General features: G+C 40.1%; 1 protein-coding gene across 1 annotated transcript; it reads left to right on the top strand.

Moving 5' to 3' along the window:
• Positions 1–2,090: 2,090 nt before the first annotated feature.
• stag2a (STAG2 cohesin complex component a) lies at positions 2,091–20,138 on the top strand. The gene is made up of 34 exons (XM_080528219.1): positions 2,091–2,213; positions 5,029–5,175; positions 5,392–5,470; positions 5,700–5,858; positions 5,956–6,052; positions 6,350–6,426; positions 6,713–6,917; positions 7,087–7,238; positions 7,400–7,473; positions 9,353–9,476; positions 9,699–9,797; positions 9,889–9,968; positions 10,152–10,259; positions 10,645–10,753; positions 10,854–10,971; positions 11,071–11,174; positions 11,340–11,432; positions 11,564–11,653; positions 11,784–11,987; positions 12,114–12,184; positions 12,498–12,585; positions 12,694–12,774; positions 12,927–13,019; positions 13,224–13,419; positions 14,435–14,574; positions 14,679–14,780; positions 15,034–15,182; positions 15,325–15,453; positions 15,551–15,756; positions 17,274–17,502; positions 17,649–17,759; positions 17,954–18,080; positions 18,209–18,286; positions 18,515–20,138. The coding sequence occupies exons 2-34, from the start codon at positions 5,132–5,134 to the stop codon at positions 18,536–18,538; spliced, it is 3,840 nt and encodes a 1,279-aa protein (XP_080384345.1). The 5' UTR covers positions 2,091–2,213; positions 5,029–5,131; the 3' UTR covers positions 18,539–20,138.
• Positions 20,139–20,521: the final 383 nt, after the last annotated feature.

Genomic DNA, 20,521 nt, shown 5'->3' with positions numbered 1-20,521 from the left:
GGTTGAAAATTCAAGTGGCATATGTAAAAAAAAACTATATTTAAAAAAAACTTGAATGTAAAATTTCTATGTGCACAATTTTAAAGTAAAGTTAAAGGTTACACTTTTCTGAGATGAATTTGATACTAGTGAATTGTTAAAATAATTGTATTGAAATTGTACGTCTTGAAACCTATGATGATACCATTTTTTCTGTTGCATCCTCAGTGGCCAACATTATTAGAGTAGGATTAGTATTATCTAGTAGGAGTTAAAAGGTCAAGACACCACTACTGTCCATATGCATTTGTGTGTCTGTTTGTTTTTCATCCTCAGGGTCAACTATAATGCAGGGTCACCAAGAATGCAACTATAGTAGTATTTATTCTGAGAGCAACTTTTCATTTTATTATGTTAATTGTGTCACTTTTTCATTGCATTGATATTAGATGTAAAGTTTTGTCAGCTCATTTATATTATTTATTCAAATCTGTCAATATGTGTATGAAACAATGTGTGATAAGGGATGGGCAATGTGTACTGGTTATTTCAGTTGTGTACATATTCTTTTTCTATGCATATATTAAAGCTTTCTGCCCTCTGTAAAATGTGTTTGCTAATTATTTAAAACATCTAAACTTATTTCATGCCCAATCGGCTACAAACAGGTGAACTTAGACGATGTTTTCCACAGTGCCATTCCACAAGGACAAACCTCTTTTGTGAATGACAGCTATACCAAACTTAATGTTATTTTTACAAGCCTCTGAATTTCAACTGCTCTTGAATGATTATTCCATTTTTTAAATCAATGCAGGGTTTTAGAGTTCAAACTCTATACCTCTATCTGTCGTTATTCCACATCTGCCATAGGGCCATATCAGGAAGGCCTCCAAGATCTCCAGAGACCCAACCCACCCTGGGTACGAACACTTTGCCCGGCTGCCCTCGAAAAGGCGGTACAGGACCATGGCCGCAAGGACAAACAGACTGAAGCTCAGCTTCTACCTGAACACAGCAAAGACCTAGGTTCTGGGCCCTGGACAGTCTGGACGGATTGATGGCAGCTGCTGAAAAAATCTGGTGTAGTGCTGAGGCACAAATGTGTACATTTCAAGCCTGCAAACTGCGACACTTTAAATGAATGTGCAATAACACTATGTGCAATATGACAACCCTAGTCGTCTTATCTGTACAGTATAGTATAGTGGATAGTGTACATAGCCTTTATTTATGTAAACCAGCTCCTTTCCCTTCTTGTTTTTTTTTTCTTTCCTAGCACCAGGGGAGCCACCCCTCCCAAATTTCGTTGTTTGGTACCTGTACTATAGCAATGACAATAAAGACCATTCATTCATTCATTCATTCATTCATATGATCACTGACAATTGTGGCTGATCAAGGAAATTGAGAGTAAATATTCAGATAATTTTCTAAAAACAGAGCTAATGTTTGATCATTTTATGTAAGATACATTTGAAAATGGAAATGAACCACATTCAACATATATCTCTGTGAAATGTATTTGCATGTCTTCAGAAATGTGTACAATGTTGCTCTCAGAATATATATATATATATATATATATATATATATATATATATATATTTCCTCTTATATATAAGAAATATATGCCAACACAAAAGTGCATTTCTCCCACATGTCAATGATTATTCATATGCATGCGTTACAAACAACCATAAAGGAGGAGGAAGAAGAAGAAATCCAATGAGTTATCAATATTCACCAATATCTTGTCTATCTTGGAACTTTTACCACTGTACTGGTCTATTACAAATAAGTCAGTGACAATAAATTGTTCTATCTGTAATGTAATTGTTGGATTCCATCTTGTTATTTTTAAAATGTTAATGAAAATGTAATTGCAGGTGCGTAGAGATCTGTTTTTGATCAATAATGCATTACGTACACCGACTATATAATACCTTTTCGAGTATACATGAAGTTGCCACTTGCGGTCAAGTGCATGCCATGTCCAATATGACCGACAGGTGGTGCGTTTGCTACACGAATCTGTCGGAACAACAAACTGAGCAATGCTAGTAGCAGAGACAGAAAGAGTGGCCCTTCAATTCTACCGAATCAGATTGACCCAATCAACATTTCCGAGTGTGATAAACAGCCAATTATATATTTGCTAATTAATACACGTTCCAGTGGTGCCACATCTGGATTATTTGGATGATTGACTGCAGTGTTTATTAAACAACGAGGTAAGTTATAAAATGGCGGATTAGATTCTGGGAGTTTGTCGTTGTATGTCGCTTATTATGTTATGGAAATATCTTACGGGATATGTGTGGGAATAGGAATATTTCAACAAGGAATGGGGCTCAAAAGTAGTCATTATCTCTCAGGTTAGCCGTGTTAGCACATAGCCTTACAAGTTAGTGGGCTATATAGCTAGCTACTAGTTAGCTTTAGATCAGCCGACCCATTGACGTTTTGCTGGACTGGAAGAATGATTCTACGTCGTTATTGCTGATATATATAATATAATAATACATAATATGTCTGTAGTGACGCTGGTTGAATCCAACTGAGCCAGGGACTCCTAGCTTCACCCTGGCACATCCCTCTAGGCCAGGTTCTTGTTTAGCTCATCAATCTAACTTCAATGAGCAAGTTAGCAGCTGGCAAAGATGGAGGACGCCAGACCTTGTTTACACGGAAGAGGATTGTACCCTTCCAACAACCGTGGCGTGCCATATCTCGGAATGAGTTGGCTTGGCTATCAGCAATATGTATTACTGAGTAAGATAGCTAAGCTAACGGCAGTGTGTCGCATTCTTTCTGTACTATTTGGAGTTCAGATGAATGACAGCCGCAGAATGCTAGTTAAGTTAGCTGACGTTAGCCAACCTTGCCTTCGCCGACATCCACCAATGAACAAAGATGGAGTATTTTAAGACCGTCTGTAGCTGGCCTTACATGGAGTAGTAGGCCTCAAAATGGAGGGAAATGCAATATGTTTAAAGCCGTGTAGTGTAGAGATCATGCCTCTCACAAACAAGGAGTTTGTTGACATACAATCAGGCTTTCGTAGACAGCTGCCCAGCTGTCACCGTCTGTGTGACCATCAGCCACCCTACCAATACTACTACTACTACTACTACTACTACTACTACTACTACTACTACTACTACTACTACTACTACTACTACTACTACTACTACTGCTACTGCTGCTACTGCTACTACTACTACTACTACTACTACTACTACTACTACTACTACTACTACTACTACTTTTACTTTTACTTTTACTTTTACTTTTACTTTTACTTTTACTTTTACTACTATACTACTATACTACTACCACCACCACCACTACTACTATTACCACCACCACCACTACTACTATTATTACTACTACTATTATTATTACTACTACTACTACTACTACTGCTGCTGCTACTACTACTATTATTATTACTACTACTACTACTACTACTACTACTACTACTACTACTGCTGCTGCTGCTACCACTATTACTACTACTATTATTACTACTACTACTACTACTACTACTACTACTATTATTATTACTACTATTATTACTCCTACTACTACTATTACTATTATTACTACTACTACTACTATTACTACTACTATTATTACCACCACCACCACCACTACTACTACTACTACTACTACTACTGCTGCTACTACTACTGCTACTGCTACTACTACTTCTACTTTTACTACTTCTGCTACTGCTACTGCTACTACTATTACTATTACTACTACTACTATACTACTACTACCACCACCACCACCACCACCACTACTACTACTATTATTACTACTACTACTACTACTACTACTACTATACTACTACTACCACCACCACCACCACTACTACTATTATTACTACTACTACTACTACTATTATTATTACTACTACTACTACTACTACTACTACTACTACTACTACTATTACTATTATTACTACTACTACTGCTGCTACTACTGCTGCTGCTACTACTACTACTACTATTATCATTACTACTACTACTACTATTATTACTACTACTACTGCTGCTGCTACTACTACTACTACTACTACTACTACTACTACTACTGCTGCTGCTGCTGCTACCACCACCACCACCACCACCACTACTACTACTATTACTACTACTATTATTACTACTACTATTATTACTACTACTACTACTACTACTACTACTACTACTACTATTATTATTACTACTATTATTACTACTACTACTACTACTACTACTACTACTACTACTACTACTACTATTACTATTATTACTACTACTACTACTACTACTACTATTACTACTACTATTATTACTACCACCACCACCACCACCACCACCACCACCACTACTACCACTACTACTACTACTACTATTACTATTATTACTACTATTACTACTACTACTATTATTACTACTACTACTATTACTACTACTACTACTACTACTACTACTACTACTACTACTACTACTACTACTACTATTACTACTACTATTACTATTATTACTACTTCTACTACTACTACTACTACTACTACTACTACTACTACTGCTGCTACTACTACTACTACCACCACCACCACCACCACTACTATTATTACTACTACTACTACTACTACTACTACTACTACTACTACTACTACTACTACTACTACTACTACTGATAGCAGACTCAAGTCAGGTCTACGACATTGATCCTACTTGTCCTGGAAATAATTTTCCCAATGTAGCGGAAATTGCACAAAAATAAATAAAGAATAATGATGAAACCGTCATGTGTGCTTGTTTTTAGTTTATTGGACAGTTTGACATTTCTAATCAATAGAATTTAAATGACCCATGTAGGCATTGCACGTAATATAACTGTCCCAATGACAGCATCTTCCTCCTAAGTAGTTTTGAGCCTTTCAAAACTGCAATTACCTTTATGGAGGTTGCTGTCATGAACTCTAATTTGCTTATTTGACTACCGGTAGGTTTGTTAATTGTCGTAACTGAACCAACTCTTCATCTGTTTTAGAATATTTCAGGTTAAATTGAAGAAACTGCCAGGCTACATTTGAGTGGATCGTGTGGTGAAGAAATCCATACTTACTAGAGTGGGTCCAGAAAATGTTGAAGAAATGATAGCAGCACAAGAGTTGCAAACAGAGTTTCAGTTTCCTCAGTAAGTATTGTTTAGCCTATTCGAGAAAAGTAACATTAAAGCTTTTCACTATTATCTCAATGCATTTGTGTATGGATAGCAGTTCCTAATGTTTATTAAAACAGATTGTACATTAATAACGCCTCAAAGATGGCAACCATTTAAGATGCAGAATAACATCACACAAATGAATTAGTGAGAATTAGTGCAAATGACCTCTTTTTGTGCTCTGAACAGGGAGGCTGATACACAGCTGTCCTCTGACACAGACTTTGATGACCCAGAAAGCAAAAATGCCAAGACCGGAAAAGGAAAGGTGTGCCCTTTTCTTAAGATTTACAAGTTAGACTTGTAGTTAGACTACAAGTGTACTAGTGTGTTAATTCAAGGATTGCCAAATTGGTTTAGTTGGGAAAGTATGTCATTGTCAATAGTAAATAACAACACCACCACATGGATGGACAATGACTGCATTATATATTTCATGCTTTAGTGGGTATGTTTACTATTACACAATGTAACTACTATTCTTATCTTTGCAAAAGGCTACTAAGAAGGGGAAGAAAGCCCCTGGAGAGAAGGCCAAAGGTGGGGCAGGGGGGAAGGGTGTTGGCCTTGGTCGGGTCAATGGCCACCATCAGGAGAATGGGATGGAGAATATGACCCTGTTCGAGGTGGTTAAAATCGGAAAGAGTGCCACACAGGTTGGTGGAAGTATAGGTTTTGAAATTCTGAAAAGCGAATCTCTCAGTGCATGAAGTGTTTAATTCATGATGGTAAAAGAAAAAAAATCTCTTTTAGTCTGTCGTTGACGACTGGATTGAGGCATACAAGCTCGACAGAGACGTTGCTCTCTTGGATCTGATCAACTTCTTCATTCAGTGCTCTGGTTGTAAAGGTAGGTAGTGTTTCCCACATGATTTTGGGAGGGGGGGGAACAGTGCAACAGTGCGAGCAGCGCTGAAAAATTTGCAAAAAAGAAAAAAAAACGGTGCTAAAAATACTTTTGGTTCGTTAAGAGACTATGACGGGACAAATTAGACTATGGCGGCCTGCCACAGTCTGGTCTCTGTATGGGAAACACTGGTAGGTGTCCACAGTGGCTTCTCTGAGCTGGTTTCTAGGTCGGTTGATGTCCATTGCTTCGTAGCCAACAAGCTGAGATTTAATTTAATTCTTCTTATTTTTGCCTCAGGTGCGGTCAGTGCTGAAATGTTCAGACACATGCAAAACTCTGAGATTATCAGGAAAATGACAGAGGAGTTTGATGAGGTACTGTCTGCATTTGAATGACATGAAAAACTACATATTTTAATGACGTATGAAAATAAACATGGAAATACATTTATTAATGGTATTACTGGGATCTGAGTACACGAATGAATATTTAAAGAAAGTTCATTAAGTGGAGCCAACATAGTGTTGATCAATGTAATTATTTAGCTTGAAATATGGTTTGGATTTTGCCTTTTAATAAGGTTAATGTCAACATGAATGACAGCCAATTTATACTGCTTATCTAAACGTATCTCTCTCTCTCTCTGTGACCCCCATATAGGACAGTGGTGACTACCCATTAACCATGGCTGGGCCGCTGTGGAAGAAGTTCAAGTCAAGTTTCTGTGAGTTCATTGGGGTTCTAGTGCGGCAGTGTCAGTACAGCATCATCTATGATGAGTACATGATGGACACAGTCATCTCGTTGCTCACTGGCCTGTCCGACTCTCAAGTCCGTGCCTTTAGGCACACCAGCACACTAGCAGGTTAGTACCAAGACAGCACACTGGGACAATGTGGAAGGTTGCATGTAAACTACTAAAGTGGAAGCATTGTTTTTAGCTTTTAACGTTGTGATGGCTTGACCTTGATTTGGTGGGCAGTCTGCAGAGTAGTGTGTAGATGTAACTCAAATGAGAATCGTTTGTCTGCCAGCCATGAAGTTGATGACAGCCTTGGTGAACGTGGCTCTGAACCTTAGTATCAACATGGACAACACACAAAGGCAGTACGAGACAGAGAGGAACAAGGTCATTGCAAAGAGGGCCAACGATAGGCTGGAGCTCCTGTTACAGAAGCGCAAAGAGGTGAGTGTGCTCTTATGGTGCCTGATAACCTGACAGAATGTCTCACCACCACCTGTTCTCTAAGCTGTGTTCTCTCTACCACTCTTGTATGGAGAGCCATAAACTACAAACATTTCCAGTCTGGACATTTAAATAGTTTAACCCTTGTCTATTATTTTCAGCTTCAAGAAAATCAAGATGAAATTGAAAACATGATGAATGCGATTTTCAAAGGAGTGTTTGTTCACAGATATCGGTATGTATCGTCTTTTATTGCCTGTGATGGAATTACCGTATTTTCCGGACTATAAGTCGCGGTTTTTTTCATACTTTGGCTGGTCCTGCGACTTATAGTCAGGTGCGACTTATATATCAATAATTCATAATCTCTGACTGACATGAACTGACATACGGTAATCTCTGACTGACATGAACCAAGGAGTAACTTCCGCTAGCGCCTCATACACGATAGAATAGCCATTATACTTGACAATGTGGACATTAAACACGACAATGTGGACATTAAACATGATGTTATGGACCTTATACACAATGTTATGGACGTTATAAACGATATTAAAGTCATTTATTCCTTCCAGAGACTGTTCTATGTTGCTAAGTTACCCCCGCGAGGCTATTTTGCTACTTCCGCTAGCGCCACATACGCGATAGAATAGCCATTATACTCGACAATGTGGACATTACACACGACAATGTGGACATTAAACATGATATTATGGACCTTATACACGATATTATGAACGTTATACACGATATTAAAGTCATTTATTACCTTTCAGAGGCTGTTCAATGTTGCATTGTTTGTAGGCCGCCCTTCATCCTAACTACTTCCGTTTTTCACCAAGCTATCTTTGTCATGGCCTTATACACGATAAATAGTCGTTACACTCGACAATGTGGACATTAAGCACTATATTATGAACGTTATACACGCTATTATGAACGTTATACACGATATTAAAGTCATTTATTACCTTTCAGAGGCTGTTCCATCCTGTTTGCTTGCTCCCGCGACGCCATTTTGCTAACCTTCGTTAGCAACGCGCTAGCTAGCCCTGGCTTTACACTCGATAATTTAAGTATTTCTAACCTTTCAGAAGAAGTTTTAACGTGAATTATGTCCTTCCTGGGCTTACAAATCCTCTCATGTCTCTTCACAGTGCCAGACTAGAGTCAAGCTCAACAGGGTCTTCTTTCCCCGCTGATTCCGCCAAGCCCGTTCCCTTGAACCATGCGACTTATAGTCCAGTGCGACTTATATGTGGTTTTTTCCTCTTCATGACCCATTTTTGGCCTGCTGCGACTTATACTCGGGTGCGACTTATAGTCCGGAAAATACGGTACATTTTTTGTAGATGTTGTGAGTTAAAGAATGGAAAACATACATGAAGATCTCATTCTACACACACTTCCGCTGTGCATCACAAACATTTTGTCGGCATATAGTTTTCTTATTTTCAGATCCCGTCACGCAGGGGAACATTTCTTGTACATCAAAATGTTTTCACAATGATAAGAAAATGATGCACTGATAATGTGTGGACGCTGCTAACTTTAACTATTTATTTATATAAACATATTCTTTATAGTTCATAATTATAATAATTGATAATACATTTTTATATATATACTGTATATACTGTATATATATATATATATATATATATGTATTTATTTATTTTTAAAATGTTACTCTTATAATTTTGTTATCTTACGTTGGGGGGTCTGACAATTCAATAGATGTCAGGGTGTTTATTTTTGTGTATGGAAACTAACTTCTTTTCAGAGATTTCACGAGTATACTGCATAAGACATGTACTGCTTTCAGATCTGCAAACTCAGATATTTTACTGTGGAGATCTTTAGCTCTTGGGCGCCCTCTTGTGCTAAGCAAAAGTTGAAGACAGAACAGCTCATTGAATACCATGTGATTCTATTACCTGACCCAAGTCAGAGTAGACTGTTAAAACGGGCTCTGTCTGTTCTCCTTCAGTGTTGTTAGAATCATATATTGTTGCCTGCATAATGATGTGAAATAATGTATTATTAAATGATTGTCCATTATGGATTGTATGAATCTCAAAATCACAAAACTGTTTTTTTTTCTACTTTAGTGATGCCATAGCTGAAATCCGGGCTGTTTGTATTGAGGAGATCGGGGTATGGATGAAGCTGTACAGCGATGCGTTTCTCAATGACAGTTATCTGAAGTATGTTGGATGGACCATGCATGACAAGGTAAAAATGAATTTGATTTAAAATCGCATTGTCATTAAGTGACACACTCCCATGTAATTTCAGCAAGGCCTTTGAGTAATGTGATTGTCTTGTAGGGTGTGACCATTATTTGGGATACCTCAGATAAGATAATTATCAGTATTTGTTTTAATGTCAATGTTAAAAATGCCAGAGTACTGAGGTTTGAATGTTGTGGGTTGAGCATCTTCCTTGTGATTGCAGCAAGGCGAAGTGCGGCTCAAGTGCCTGACAGCGCTCCAGGGCCTGTACTATAACCGTGAGCTCAACACTCGACTGGAGCTCTTCACCAGCCGCTTCAAGGTTAGCGAGCAGCTTCATTATCTCACCACTGACTGAGACATATATTACATGGTCGTGGCTGGCCAGGTGTTAATTGTACTGTCATTGACAGGACCGCATTGTCTCTATGACTCTGGACAAGGAGTACGATGTTGCGGTGCAAGCCATAAAACTTCTGACTCTTGTCTTGCAGTAAGTAACCTTGTCTGCAAAAACGTATATATAGTTCTTCCCTTGAAGTGGCACTACTCTGATAGATTCCTTCCTAGGAAAACCAATTGGATATAGAATTTCTCAGCATTTGAATAGTTGCACTGATGCGCTCTTGACCCTTAGCGAATCCCACTGAGAATGTTTGTTATTTCCATGTTACAGTAGCAGTGATGAGGTCCTCACAGCAGAGGACTGTGAGAGTGTGTACCATCTGGTCTACTCAGCCCATCGACCAGTAGCTGTGGCTGCAGGAGAGTTCCTCTACAAGAAGTAAGCCTCTCTGGATGTCATCTAATGTTGTATTGGAAGGTCAACGGCATGTTACATAACAGCGATCAACTCCCTTATTTATGTAGAACAAGCAAACAGTTAACGGGAATCCTAACAAACTAAACTTGCAGCCTTTTGCAGAATACACATTTGTGCTGTTACTGATCAGTTTACAGTGGTATAGAACACGTTTGTTGTGTGTGTACAGTAGATAGACCTGCTGCCTGACTCTAGTGTTGCTCTGACTCTAGTCTTGCTCTGACTCTAGTCTTGCTCTGACTAGTCTTTCAGTAACTCTAGTCTTGCTGTGACTCTAGTCTTGCTTTGACTCTAGTGATGCTCTGACTCTAGTGTTGCCCTGACTCTAGTCTTGCTCTGACTCTAGGCTCTTCAGCCATCGAGGTCCAGAAGAGGAGGGGATGCCCAGGAGAGGCAGACAGAGCCTCAATGGCAACCTCATTAAAACCACTGTCTTCTTCTTCCTGGAGAGTGAGGTATGCCTTTGTGCTCAGCACCAGCCCATCGTCTGAATAGTCTGTTGTGACCCGCCAGGTTGAAAGGTATGCGATAGAGATAACCTCTAACTTTTTGCAGCTCCATGAGCATGGGGCCTACATGGTGGACAGCCTTTGGGAATGTGCGGCGGAGCTGCTCAAAGACTGGGAGAGCATGATCAGCCTGTTGCTGGACGAACCCATGCCAGGAGAGGAGGGTAAGGAGGGCACAAACTCTGACTCACCTAATTAAAAGACACATTCCCCTTCTGGGACAATATAATTTGTCTCATCTTTCATGTCTCTGTCTTGTTCAGCCTTGACAGACCGCCAGGAGACGGCTCTGATTGAGATCATGCTCTGTGCCATCCGCCAGGCCTGCGAGTGCCACCCTCCAGTGGGCAGAGGCACAGGGAAGAGGGTGAGTGCTTGGCATACACCAATGTAAGCCCCCCTCACTGGTCAGCTCCAGTACTAGTGAGCTCTCAAGGCTCTATTCTCAGAAACAATAGTTTAATACTCACTCAGGTGGCTGAGCTTTTTTGAGATGCCCATTTAAGGACATGATTACGTTGTTCCATCTTAGGTCCTGACTGCAAAGGAGAAGAAAACACAGCTGGACGACAGGACGAGAATCACTGAGATTTTCGCTGTGGCTTTGCCTCTGTTGTTGGCTAAAGTAAGTCATCAAAAATAACAGGCAGTGTTCACTTCACAATCTAGGTTGTCCTGCAGCAGTGTGGGCCCCTTGGACTGTTGAATAGACGCTGTGCCACTCAACCCTTAGTTTCTTGTGTCCTCTCTTCACAGTACTCCGTTGATGCCGAAAAGGTGACCAACTTACTGCAGCTACCGCAGTTCTTCGATCTGGACATCTACACCACTGGTCGGTTAGAAAAGGTTTGTGAATCCTCTGGTATCGAGTGCTCAGCGACTTGCATGGAAGGTTGTCACAGTAAGGTCGAGTGTGTAAAGAATTATATGTCATTTGAAACCTCACACCCTGTTTCCCCTCTTGTTTTGTCTGAAGCACTTGGAGTCTCTGCTGCGGCAAATCCGGGAGGTCGTGGAGAAGCACACAGAGACAGATGTTTTGGAGGCCTGCTCTATGACCTACCACGCCCTCTGCAACGAAGAGTTCACCATCTTCAACAGGGTGGACATCGCCCGCAGCCAGCTACTGGACGAGCTGGTGGACAAGTTCAACAGGCTCCTAGAGGACTTTCTGCAGGAGGTGGGCTGTCTGTGTGATTCAGTCAGTGTTGTGTGACTTGAGATCAGTTTGAGTTCTCCTGGCAGATTTGGGGATCTGATTTGGATGTGGTGAGATTAGGACTGTACATAACTGTTGTTTCTGCAGGGAGAGGAACCAGATGAAGATGATGCCTACCAGGTCCTGTCCACACTGAAGAGGATCACATCTTTCCATAAGTAAGGCCTTGAGCCAGGTCCAAATGTACTTTCTTAATTGCTTAATATCCCAACTCGCTCTTAATATCCCAACTCACACTCTTACCTTGATTTAACCTTGACTATTGACATTAACTGATTAAATAAACACCTTATTAGGCTGATTTGTCAGCTGTAGTCATGGGTGGAGAGACTCCTATTATTTTGCATGGGTTTGAGTGACATAGTCTTTAAGGAACATAATCATAAGATTGATTTCACTCTAGTCAAAACAGTTGCAACAGATAAATCAAATTGAATGATATGACCAGATTGCATTTTTTCTCTTCTGCAGTGCACATGACCTCTCCAAATGGGACCTGTTCACCAGCAACTACAAGCTACTGAACACAGGGCTTCAGAATGGGGATATGCCTGAGCAGGTGCCTAAACCCTTTAACCCTCTGAAACCCTAACCCTTTAACCCCTTCAAATGTTTCACCCGCGTCACCGCAGTTTACACTAATCTGGTGGTCCTCTTCTTTCCCCAGATTGTCATTCATGCAATGCAGTGCACACACTATATCATCCTGTGGCACCTAGCCAAGGTCTCAGAGGGCAGCGCCGCGAAGGTACATTCACATTGATGGGTGACTCACTGTCCATGATTGCTGCTCTAATGCACACACGTGATTGCCTCAGAAACGAACGGGTGAAACCACAGAATAATGTTTGCTCCAATGTGCACCCTGCAATTGGTGTCCCTGTGTTGTTGCTCTTCCAGGGGGACATGATGACCCTGAGGAAACAGATGAGGGCTTTCTGTCTGATGTGTCAGCGCTACTTAACCAGCGTGAACACCACAGTCAAAGAGCAGGTGGGTTGTTGTCCGACATCATGTCGACTGGACTTTCCCTCTCATTTGTTTTGTCCACTCTATGTTATGAATTATGGAACCATGTTAATTTGTATCTACATAGGTGTGCTCTCTTATCAAGTATTCAAAAGAAACCAAATGTTTTGTCAAATATAGAGCCAAAGGTTGTTCAGTGTGTGCTGAGGTGTTGCCGCTGTGTTTCAGGCCTTCACCATTCTGTGTGACGCGCTGATGATCTTCAGTCACCAGATTGTGTCGTCGGGGCGGGAACAGCTGGATGCTCTGATCTACACGCCTGACTCCTCCCTGCAGGTGGAGCTCCTCAACTTCATTCTGGACCATGTCTTCATCGACCAGGATGATGACAACAGCACAGGTCCGAGCCAACTAGATACTAGGGGTGCAACGGTTCAGTTGGCCCACGGTTCGGTATGAACCTCGGTTTTTGGGTCACGGTTTCGGTTCGTTTTCTGTGTTTTGTGCGTAAGGAGAAAAAAAAATGCTACTATTTATTAACAAACTGTTACTTTACTTTATTTTGCTTATACTTATGGAACTTTAACATTCAGACACATTCCAGAATATGACTGGTATATTATAATATAAAGTATAATACAAAAAATATAAATATATATAAACAAAAAACACTTTCAAATGTAAAAAAATTAAAATAAACACTTTCAAATGTAAATATGCCTCTTAGGCTTGACTACTGGTATAGGAGAGGAAGAATTAAAAGTAAAAGTGCACTTTAGGCTTGACAGGTAGACCTATGCACAAAATTAATGACCCCACAACGCCGATTTGTAGCAATCCGGGGCTTCCTCAAACTGTTGCCGTGTTTTCAACTCCGCTCGCCATGAACAAACATTTGAAGAAGAAGCAACTGCGTTCCAGACAAACTCAACCTCCGACTTTCAATGGAACGCAGCATAAACCGAAAAACCGACATTCACTAGTGCGTATTGAACTGTGGATGGCGAACCATATGGTTCAATATAAAACCGAGAACCGTTGCACCCCTACTAGATACTGTACAGCCCCATGCCAGACACCTTACGGCCAAGCTCCACCTGCTGCGTCGCGTCAACTCGTCTCATTGTGACGTCTGCGTCCATCCACCGTCAAAAATCAAACTTTTTAGAAAGTCTACTTTGGACGCAGCCATCGGACGCAACGCTGACGCGACGCTACGCAGCAGGTGGAGCACCTTTCATTGATTACAATGCATTTGATCCCAATTTCGGACGCAACGCACATTAGACGCAACGCTCGATGGCCATGGTGGAGCTTGGCCGTTAGAATGTTGAATACAAAAACACATCAAACATCATATGTAGTAAGGGTGTAATGTATAGTGATGGTTTGCAAGGTGTTCTATTTAGTTGTTTTAATGTTTTTTTTTATACAACCAGATGGACAGCAAGATGATGAAGCCAGTAAAATAGAAGCCTTGCACAAGAGGCGGAACTTGCTAGCAGCGTACTGCAAACTGATCATTTACAACGTGGTGGACATGAACACTGGAGCAGACATATTCAAACAGTACATGAGGGTACGCCTGAGAATCCCTCCATATTTATCTTGGTAAAGGAAACACGCTGAAACACACTGTTTTTGCGGATTCCGTTTGATTGAATATGTTGTTTTATCCTCTAGTACTACAACGACTATGGAGATATCATCAAGGAAACTATGAGTAAAACAAGACAAATCGACAGAATCCAGTGTGCCAAGACTCTCGTCCTGAGTTTGCAGCAGGTCAGTTATACATTTCAATGAACACTTAATGACATCGCCTCATGACTTTTTGAATTGTGTGTTTTGTATATACTGATGTATGTATGTTCTGTCTGTATTCCTCAGTGTGTTTTTCTTTTTATAACTGTTTCTTGTGTACAATGTCCTAACTTAGTTATATCACAATAATCTTCTCTGAAGATATATCTTTTTTCCATTGTGTGCTACTGTTAATCATAGTGAGGGTGCTAAAAGCAACAATTGTCATTTCTAGCTCTTCAATGAGATGTTATCTGACCATGGGTGCAACTTTGACCGCTCATCATCATCCTTCTGTGGCATAAAAGAACTTGCCAGACGTTTCTCGCTGACCTTTGGCCTGGATCAACTGAAGACCAGGGAGGCTATTGCAATGTTACATAAGTAAGTCTGGAGCTTTTGCGTTTTAGGCTTTTGAAGCTCAAAAAGTAGTAGTAGTCAACTTCCCCAAGAAGGTAATTGGTTTGTGGAAAGATAAAATGTGTCCTTTCATTCCTGGACTTCTCTGGTGCTACGTTTGCTTTAGGGATGGAATCGAGTTTGCCTTTAAGGAGCCAAGTCCCCAGGGAGAGGGACACACTCCTGTCAACCTTGCCTTTTTGGATATCCTGAGCGAGTTCTCCTCTAAACTGCTCCGACAGGACAAGAGGACTGTGTAAGTCAGAGGCAGCTGCTGTTTAGGTTTATGTCGACCGGTAGTGGATGACGTCGTTGATGATGATTGTTAAGTTGTCGTCCTCTGACCCCTGCAGTCATCTTTACCTGGAGCGGTTCATGACCTTTCAAATGGCCCTGCAGCGTGAGGACTGCTGGCTCCCACTCATCTCCTATAGGAACTCCCTGCAGGCCGGAGGGGATGATGACACCATGTCTGTCATCAGCGGCATCAGCAGCCGGGGGTCTGTCAGGAGCAAGAAGGCCAAGCCAGCCAGCACCGGCAAGAGGAAACTGCCTGAAGGTGAGGTGCTAGCACAGAATAATAGTGATGAGAACCTGAGAACAGTAAATGTGGATGAGGATGATGATGATGATGATGATGATGAAGAGACAATGCTAAGGATGGTGTTATGTAAGAACAGATAGGGCTGTGTTACCAATTATTATGACCAATTATCTATTTTCAGAAATAATTAAATTGTCACTGGACAAGCAAGGTGATGCTTTTGGTCGAATCATCGAGAGACTGTCACACTGTTATAGCAGGCATGACACATCTCTCATAATGGTCTGTTAATAGAGGGGTCTGCTACAGTACGGTACAACATAATTAATTAGTGTATGATGAGTGCTAAAAGCTCACACAAGCAATACATAAACATGAACTGGGTTTGCCATCATCAAATACCATTGGATAGGGGTGTAACGGATCACCTAACTCACGGATCGGATCGTGTCACGGTTTTTGAGTCACGGATCGGATCATTTTTCGGATCAACACAAAACATTTTAGTTTTTATAAAAACTGCTTTTTCCTTGAATTCTGTAAAAACACCACTTTTACTATGTGACAAAAACCAACAACATTCAAGATGTCAAAACTGGTAATATATATATATATATATACATACATATATATATAATATATATATATAACATATTCTACACATCCTCTAGTACGCCATGACGTCAACATGACATAATTATACTGAAATACACTCAATTTAAATGATAGGAGAGAGGGAGGAGGCGCCTGGTTGCAGCAGTGAATCCCTAAAGCAGATGAATAAACATGTTTTATGCCACTTTTAACTAAATAATAAAGTGAACCCTTATTTTGAACATGGTATGAAAAAAATGCCTACATTATCAGAAGTTGTCGAGCTACCTTTTTCGTGCCTCCCGTCATAGTTGACAGAGAAGCCAAAGTGCTCCCATACATGGGATTTAAATGACGAGGGAGGCATTCGAGTTCTTCTCCGCCGAACAACGTAACATGATACACTTGGGCCGCGTTCGTAAATTCGCTTTGAGAGCGCCGGAGCGCACACTGGGTCCGACGTCATAAAGGGACCAAGTAATTTGATTGGACAAGAGGCGTTCCTTAAACGCTGATCAGATTACAGAGCGGATTTACTAACGCAGCCTTGTTGTTGTGGATTTCCAGCTTCACGTGTAGTGAGCAAACAACGGATTATTTTTCTTTCGCATTATCAACCTCTCATTGCGCTTTAGAGTAAAACAAAGCACAGCACGTAACTGTCGCGTCTATCTTTTCATGGCAACTCTACATTGTGATTTACAAGAGATATTAAGTAATATTATTACTTGTTAACATTTTGCAATTGATCCGCGGTACACATGCGTTCCGAACCGTGGAGGGCGATCCGAACGGATCACGGATTATCCGTGATCCGTTACACCCCTACCATTGGACAAAGAGCACATATTTTGTCCAAAATAGTCAAGAGGAAGCATCATTTTATCCTAGAAGAGAATGTAAAACAGCTCTATTTAACCCATGTCCTCCCATTTCAGCTGAGGAGAGCAGCTGCAGCAGCACTGACGCTGTGTGGATGAACCGTGAGCAGAACGTGCAGACGCCAGTGATGATGCCTTCGCCCCACCTCACCTCCACTGTACTGAGGGACCCCAAGAAGATTAGACCAGAGGAGAGCTACATGGGCGTGTACGCCATGACGTCAGAGCAGCAGCACCAGCCAATGCCCCCCCAGCAGCACCACCACCAGACCCCCATAGACTATAAGTATGGAGACAAAATAACATCAATGTGACCTTTGTCATATCTGCCATGTAGCAAATACACGTTGCCCTCTGTGTTTGACACACCAGAATGTAAACCAGGTAAAAGAAAAGTGCATGCCTGAAATGTGTGTCTGTCACCGTCCCCAGTACCCAAGTGACCTGGATGCTGGCACAGAGACAGCAGCAGGAGGCCCGTCAGCAGCAGGAGCATGCCAGCATGCAGTACGCCAAGATGAGGAGCCACATGCAGCATGCAATGTAAGACAGCACTTTGCTTCCTGTGTGTGTGTGTGTGTGTGTGTGTGTGTGTGTGTGTGTGTGTGAGAGAGAGTACACGTGTGTGTGTGTGAGTACACGTGTGTACGTGTGTGTGTACATGTGTGTGTACGTGTACGTGTGTGAACCCTAGTCTTTTGCATTAGACTAATATGTAGTTCCCCTTGAATCCCCAGCCGCCGAGGCTCAGGACTCATGGAGGACGATGAAGAGCCAATAGTGGAGGATGTGATGATGTCATCAGAGGACCGCTTGGAAGATCTCAACGAGGGCATGGATTTTGACACTATGGATATTGATCTGGTAACATAAGCTTAAAGCTTACTTAAAACGTCTTACTTGGGATTTATTTTTCTCATTAGTTCCTCATTGTATTGTTGTTTTGTGCTGCTTTGGCAGTGCTTTGTACTGATTCAGCTGTTATTTTTCAGCCGCCATCCAAAAATCGAAGAGAGAGATCGGAGCTGAAGCCAGACTACTTTGATCCGTCTTCCATCATGGATGATTCGGTGGGCATTGATTTATTATATTGAGAGTACTCAGCATAACAGAACTTAATGTACACACATCTGAATGCTTTGTACGACACTTACAAGTTGGAAGCCGTAGGTTTAGTTGTTTAATGTTTGTCAATAAAAATAATTTAGTTTTAACCCCATATATTACTTTCAGTGTTATTTCTGAATTAAATTTCCTGTATCATACAAGAAATTCACACTTTCTCTTTCTTTTTCTAGGTCCTCAATGTTTCAATGTTCTAAGCCAATTTGGGTAAATCTGCAAGGACACAGAACAGAAAACCTTTTGATGACAAGAAGTATTCTCTGTAGAGAATCGTTTTAAGAAATATGCTCAAGGGACTAAATTCTTGTGTGGCAGCAATGGTTGCCCAATTGAAATCATGTTTGAATTTCACCTTTACCTTTGTCAATCAATGGTCAGGGTATGTCTGATGTAAATACATAGTGGCTGACATACTTTTAAACTATAAAGTCTAGCATGGCATGTAGCCATATATTAAAACATATATACAGTAAGAGAAAATGTGAAATGTCTTCATATAGTTTGAAGGCCTTGCTGCAAATATGAAACACGGGGTTCTCAGAATTCTCTGTCATGGTATTTTTCATGGTATCTTCATGGGAGTTTTATCTGTTCTGCTTTTATAACTTATAGAATTATTTGATTTATAGATATTTTGTAATGACAATCAGATGTAAATCAGTACTTTATAATCATGTTATAACTCATAGAGAGTACAGAAAATTACCTTTCTAATGGAATTTCTGGTGTGTAACAATGGATGTGGCCTGCAGTTTATTTTTCCAGTGTTTTAAGGTAAAACCTCTTGGTGAACTGAAAATGCCCAAATGCCATTTGACCAATTGACAGACTTAATTTGAATTCTGAATAATTTTTCAAGTTTCATTTAAACGCGGTGTGGATTTTAAAGAGTGGTACAAACGTATATTGTGCAGAGGGTTTGTATAAAAGAAAGCTGTCAAGATATTCTCTGTTGTACCACTGTGTATGGTCTGTAAAGAGAGCTTGTTATAGAATGTTTCTAAAATACAGCATTTTAGAGTTTGGGTTAGCTATCAAGGTATCATAATATATTATAATATATAATTAAATATATAATTATATATTATAGTTATAAAAATGTGTAATATATTGTGAATTGGTGCTCGTTTTATATTTGCTCTGTTTTATTTCATTTGAAATCCAACTTAGGAAAAGGTTCAATAGAATGTAAACTGGTTGAAATTAACCTCCTAACTAATGTGCAGTTATGCATAAGAAATTACATTTGTATTTGTATGGCTATGTTTTGTTTGTCTTTTCTAATAATTCTTGTTTGAATAACTTTTATTTACATCTGTATAATAGGTTGGTTCGCAGGTCCCCAACAAGCTTTTCGGGAGGAATAAGACATAATCATGAATAGTGTAAAAATAATAGTTTTATACAGCTTGAAACACAGCCTGTCCATTTTCAAAAACAAGATGTTACATCAAATATATATACAAAACTACAAATCAGAGAAACAGATTTAATATTTTCGTTATTTAGATTGTAGCAATGTTAGACAAAAGAGAAAAAAACATTAAACTGCATAGTTGTTGTTCCACTTAATTTATGTAGGCTTCATACTGTCATTTTAATCTTTTCCTTTCTGTTGTCTTTGCATTGAACTGCTGAAAGTGTGTGCATACGTCTATATGTGTATGTATACACACATACATATATTATATATATTCAAGTGTATATACATTTGTGTTTTTTATTCTATTTACAAAGCGTCCACTGTACCATTTATGGTTTGTATTTATGTCTGGAGACAGTAACTTTTTGAACAAAATAAACCCCCTGCAATTGTGTGATGATTTGAAGAGTACAAGTGTTGAACGGATTTTTGTGTGTGAATGTTTATATGATGAGTGCAGTATCACTGGTTGAGTGCATAGACATACATACATAGACGTAGGTAGCATACACCACTTTGGATTAGTGACCCCAACTATGCTTAAAGGGATTTTTTAAAGAAGGGTGGATTAAAGGAGCATGAAGGTGTGATCTGAGATGGATATGCACAGAATGACCTGCTGTTACCAATGGGCTTTTTACAAGGATGCATCTGGATAGATAATCAGAAACGGACAAACTCCATCATCTCATATTTGTTTACATATGCAAATTATTCTTTATATATTATTATCATTATGTTCTGTCAAAATGCTGTG

This window comes from Nansenia antarctica (genome assembly GCF_963989245.1).
Source record: "Nansenia antarctica genome assembly, chromosome: 4".
Lineage (NCBI taxonomy): Eukaryota > Metazoa > Chordata > Actinopteri > Argentiniformes > Microstomatidae > Nansenia > Nansenia antarctica.
Note: the sequence above shows the minus strand (reverse complement) of the source record. Positions and strands in the feature narration are given on the sequence as shown.

Coding starts and splice junctions, on each gene's coding strand:
- stag2a (XM_080528219.1), top strand. CDS start 5,132: ATGATAGCAGCACAAGAGTTGCAAACAGAGTTTCAGTTTCCTCA. Junction 6,053..6,349: donor TCAGTGCTCTGGTTGTAAAG/GTAGGTAGTGTT, acceptor TTTTTGCCTCAG/GTGCGGTCAGTGCTGAAATG. Junction 12,775..12,926: donor CAGAGGGCAGCGCCGCGAAG/GTACATTCACAT, acceptor TTGCTCTTCCAG/GGGGACATGATGACCCTGAG.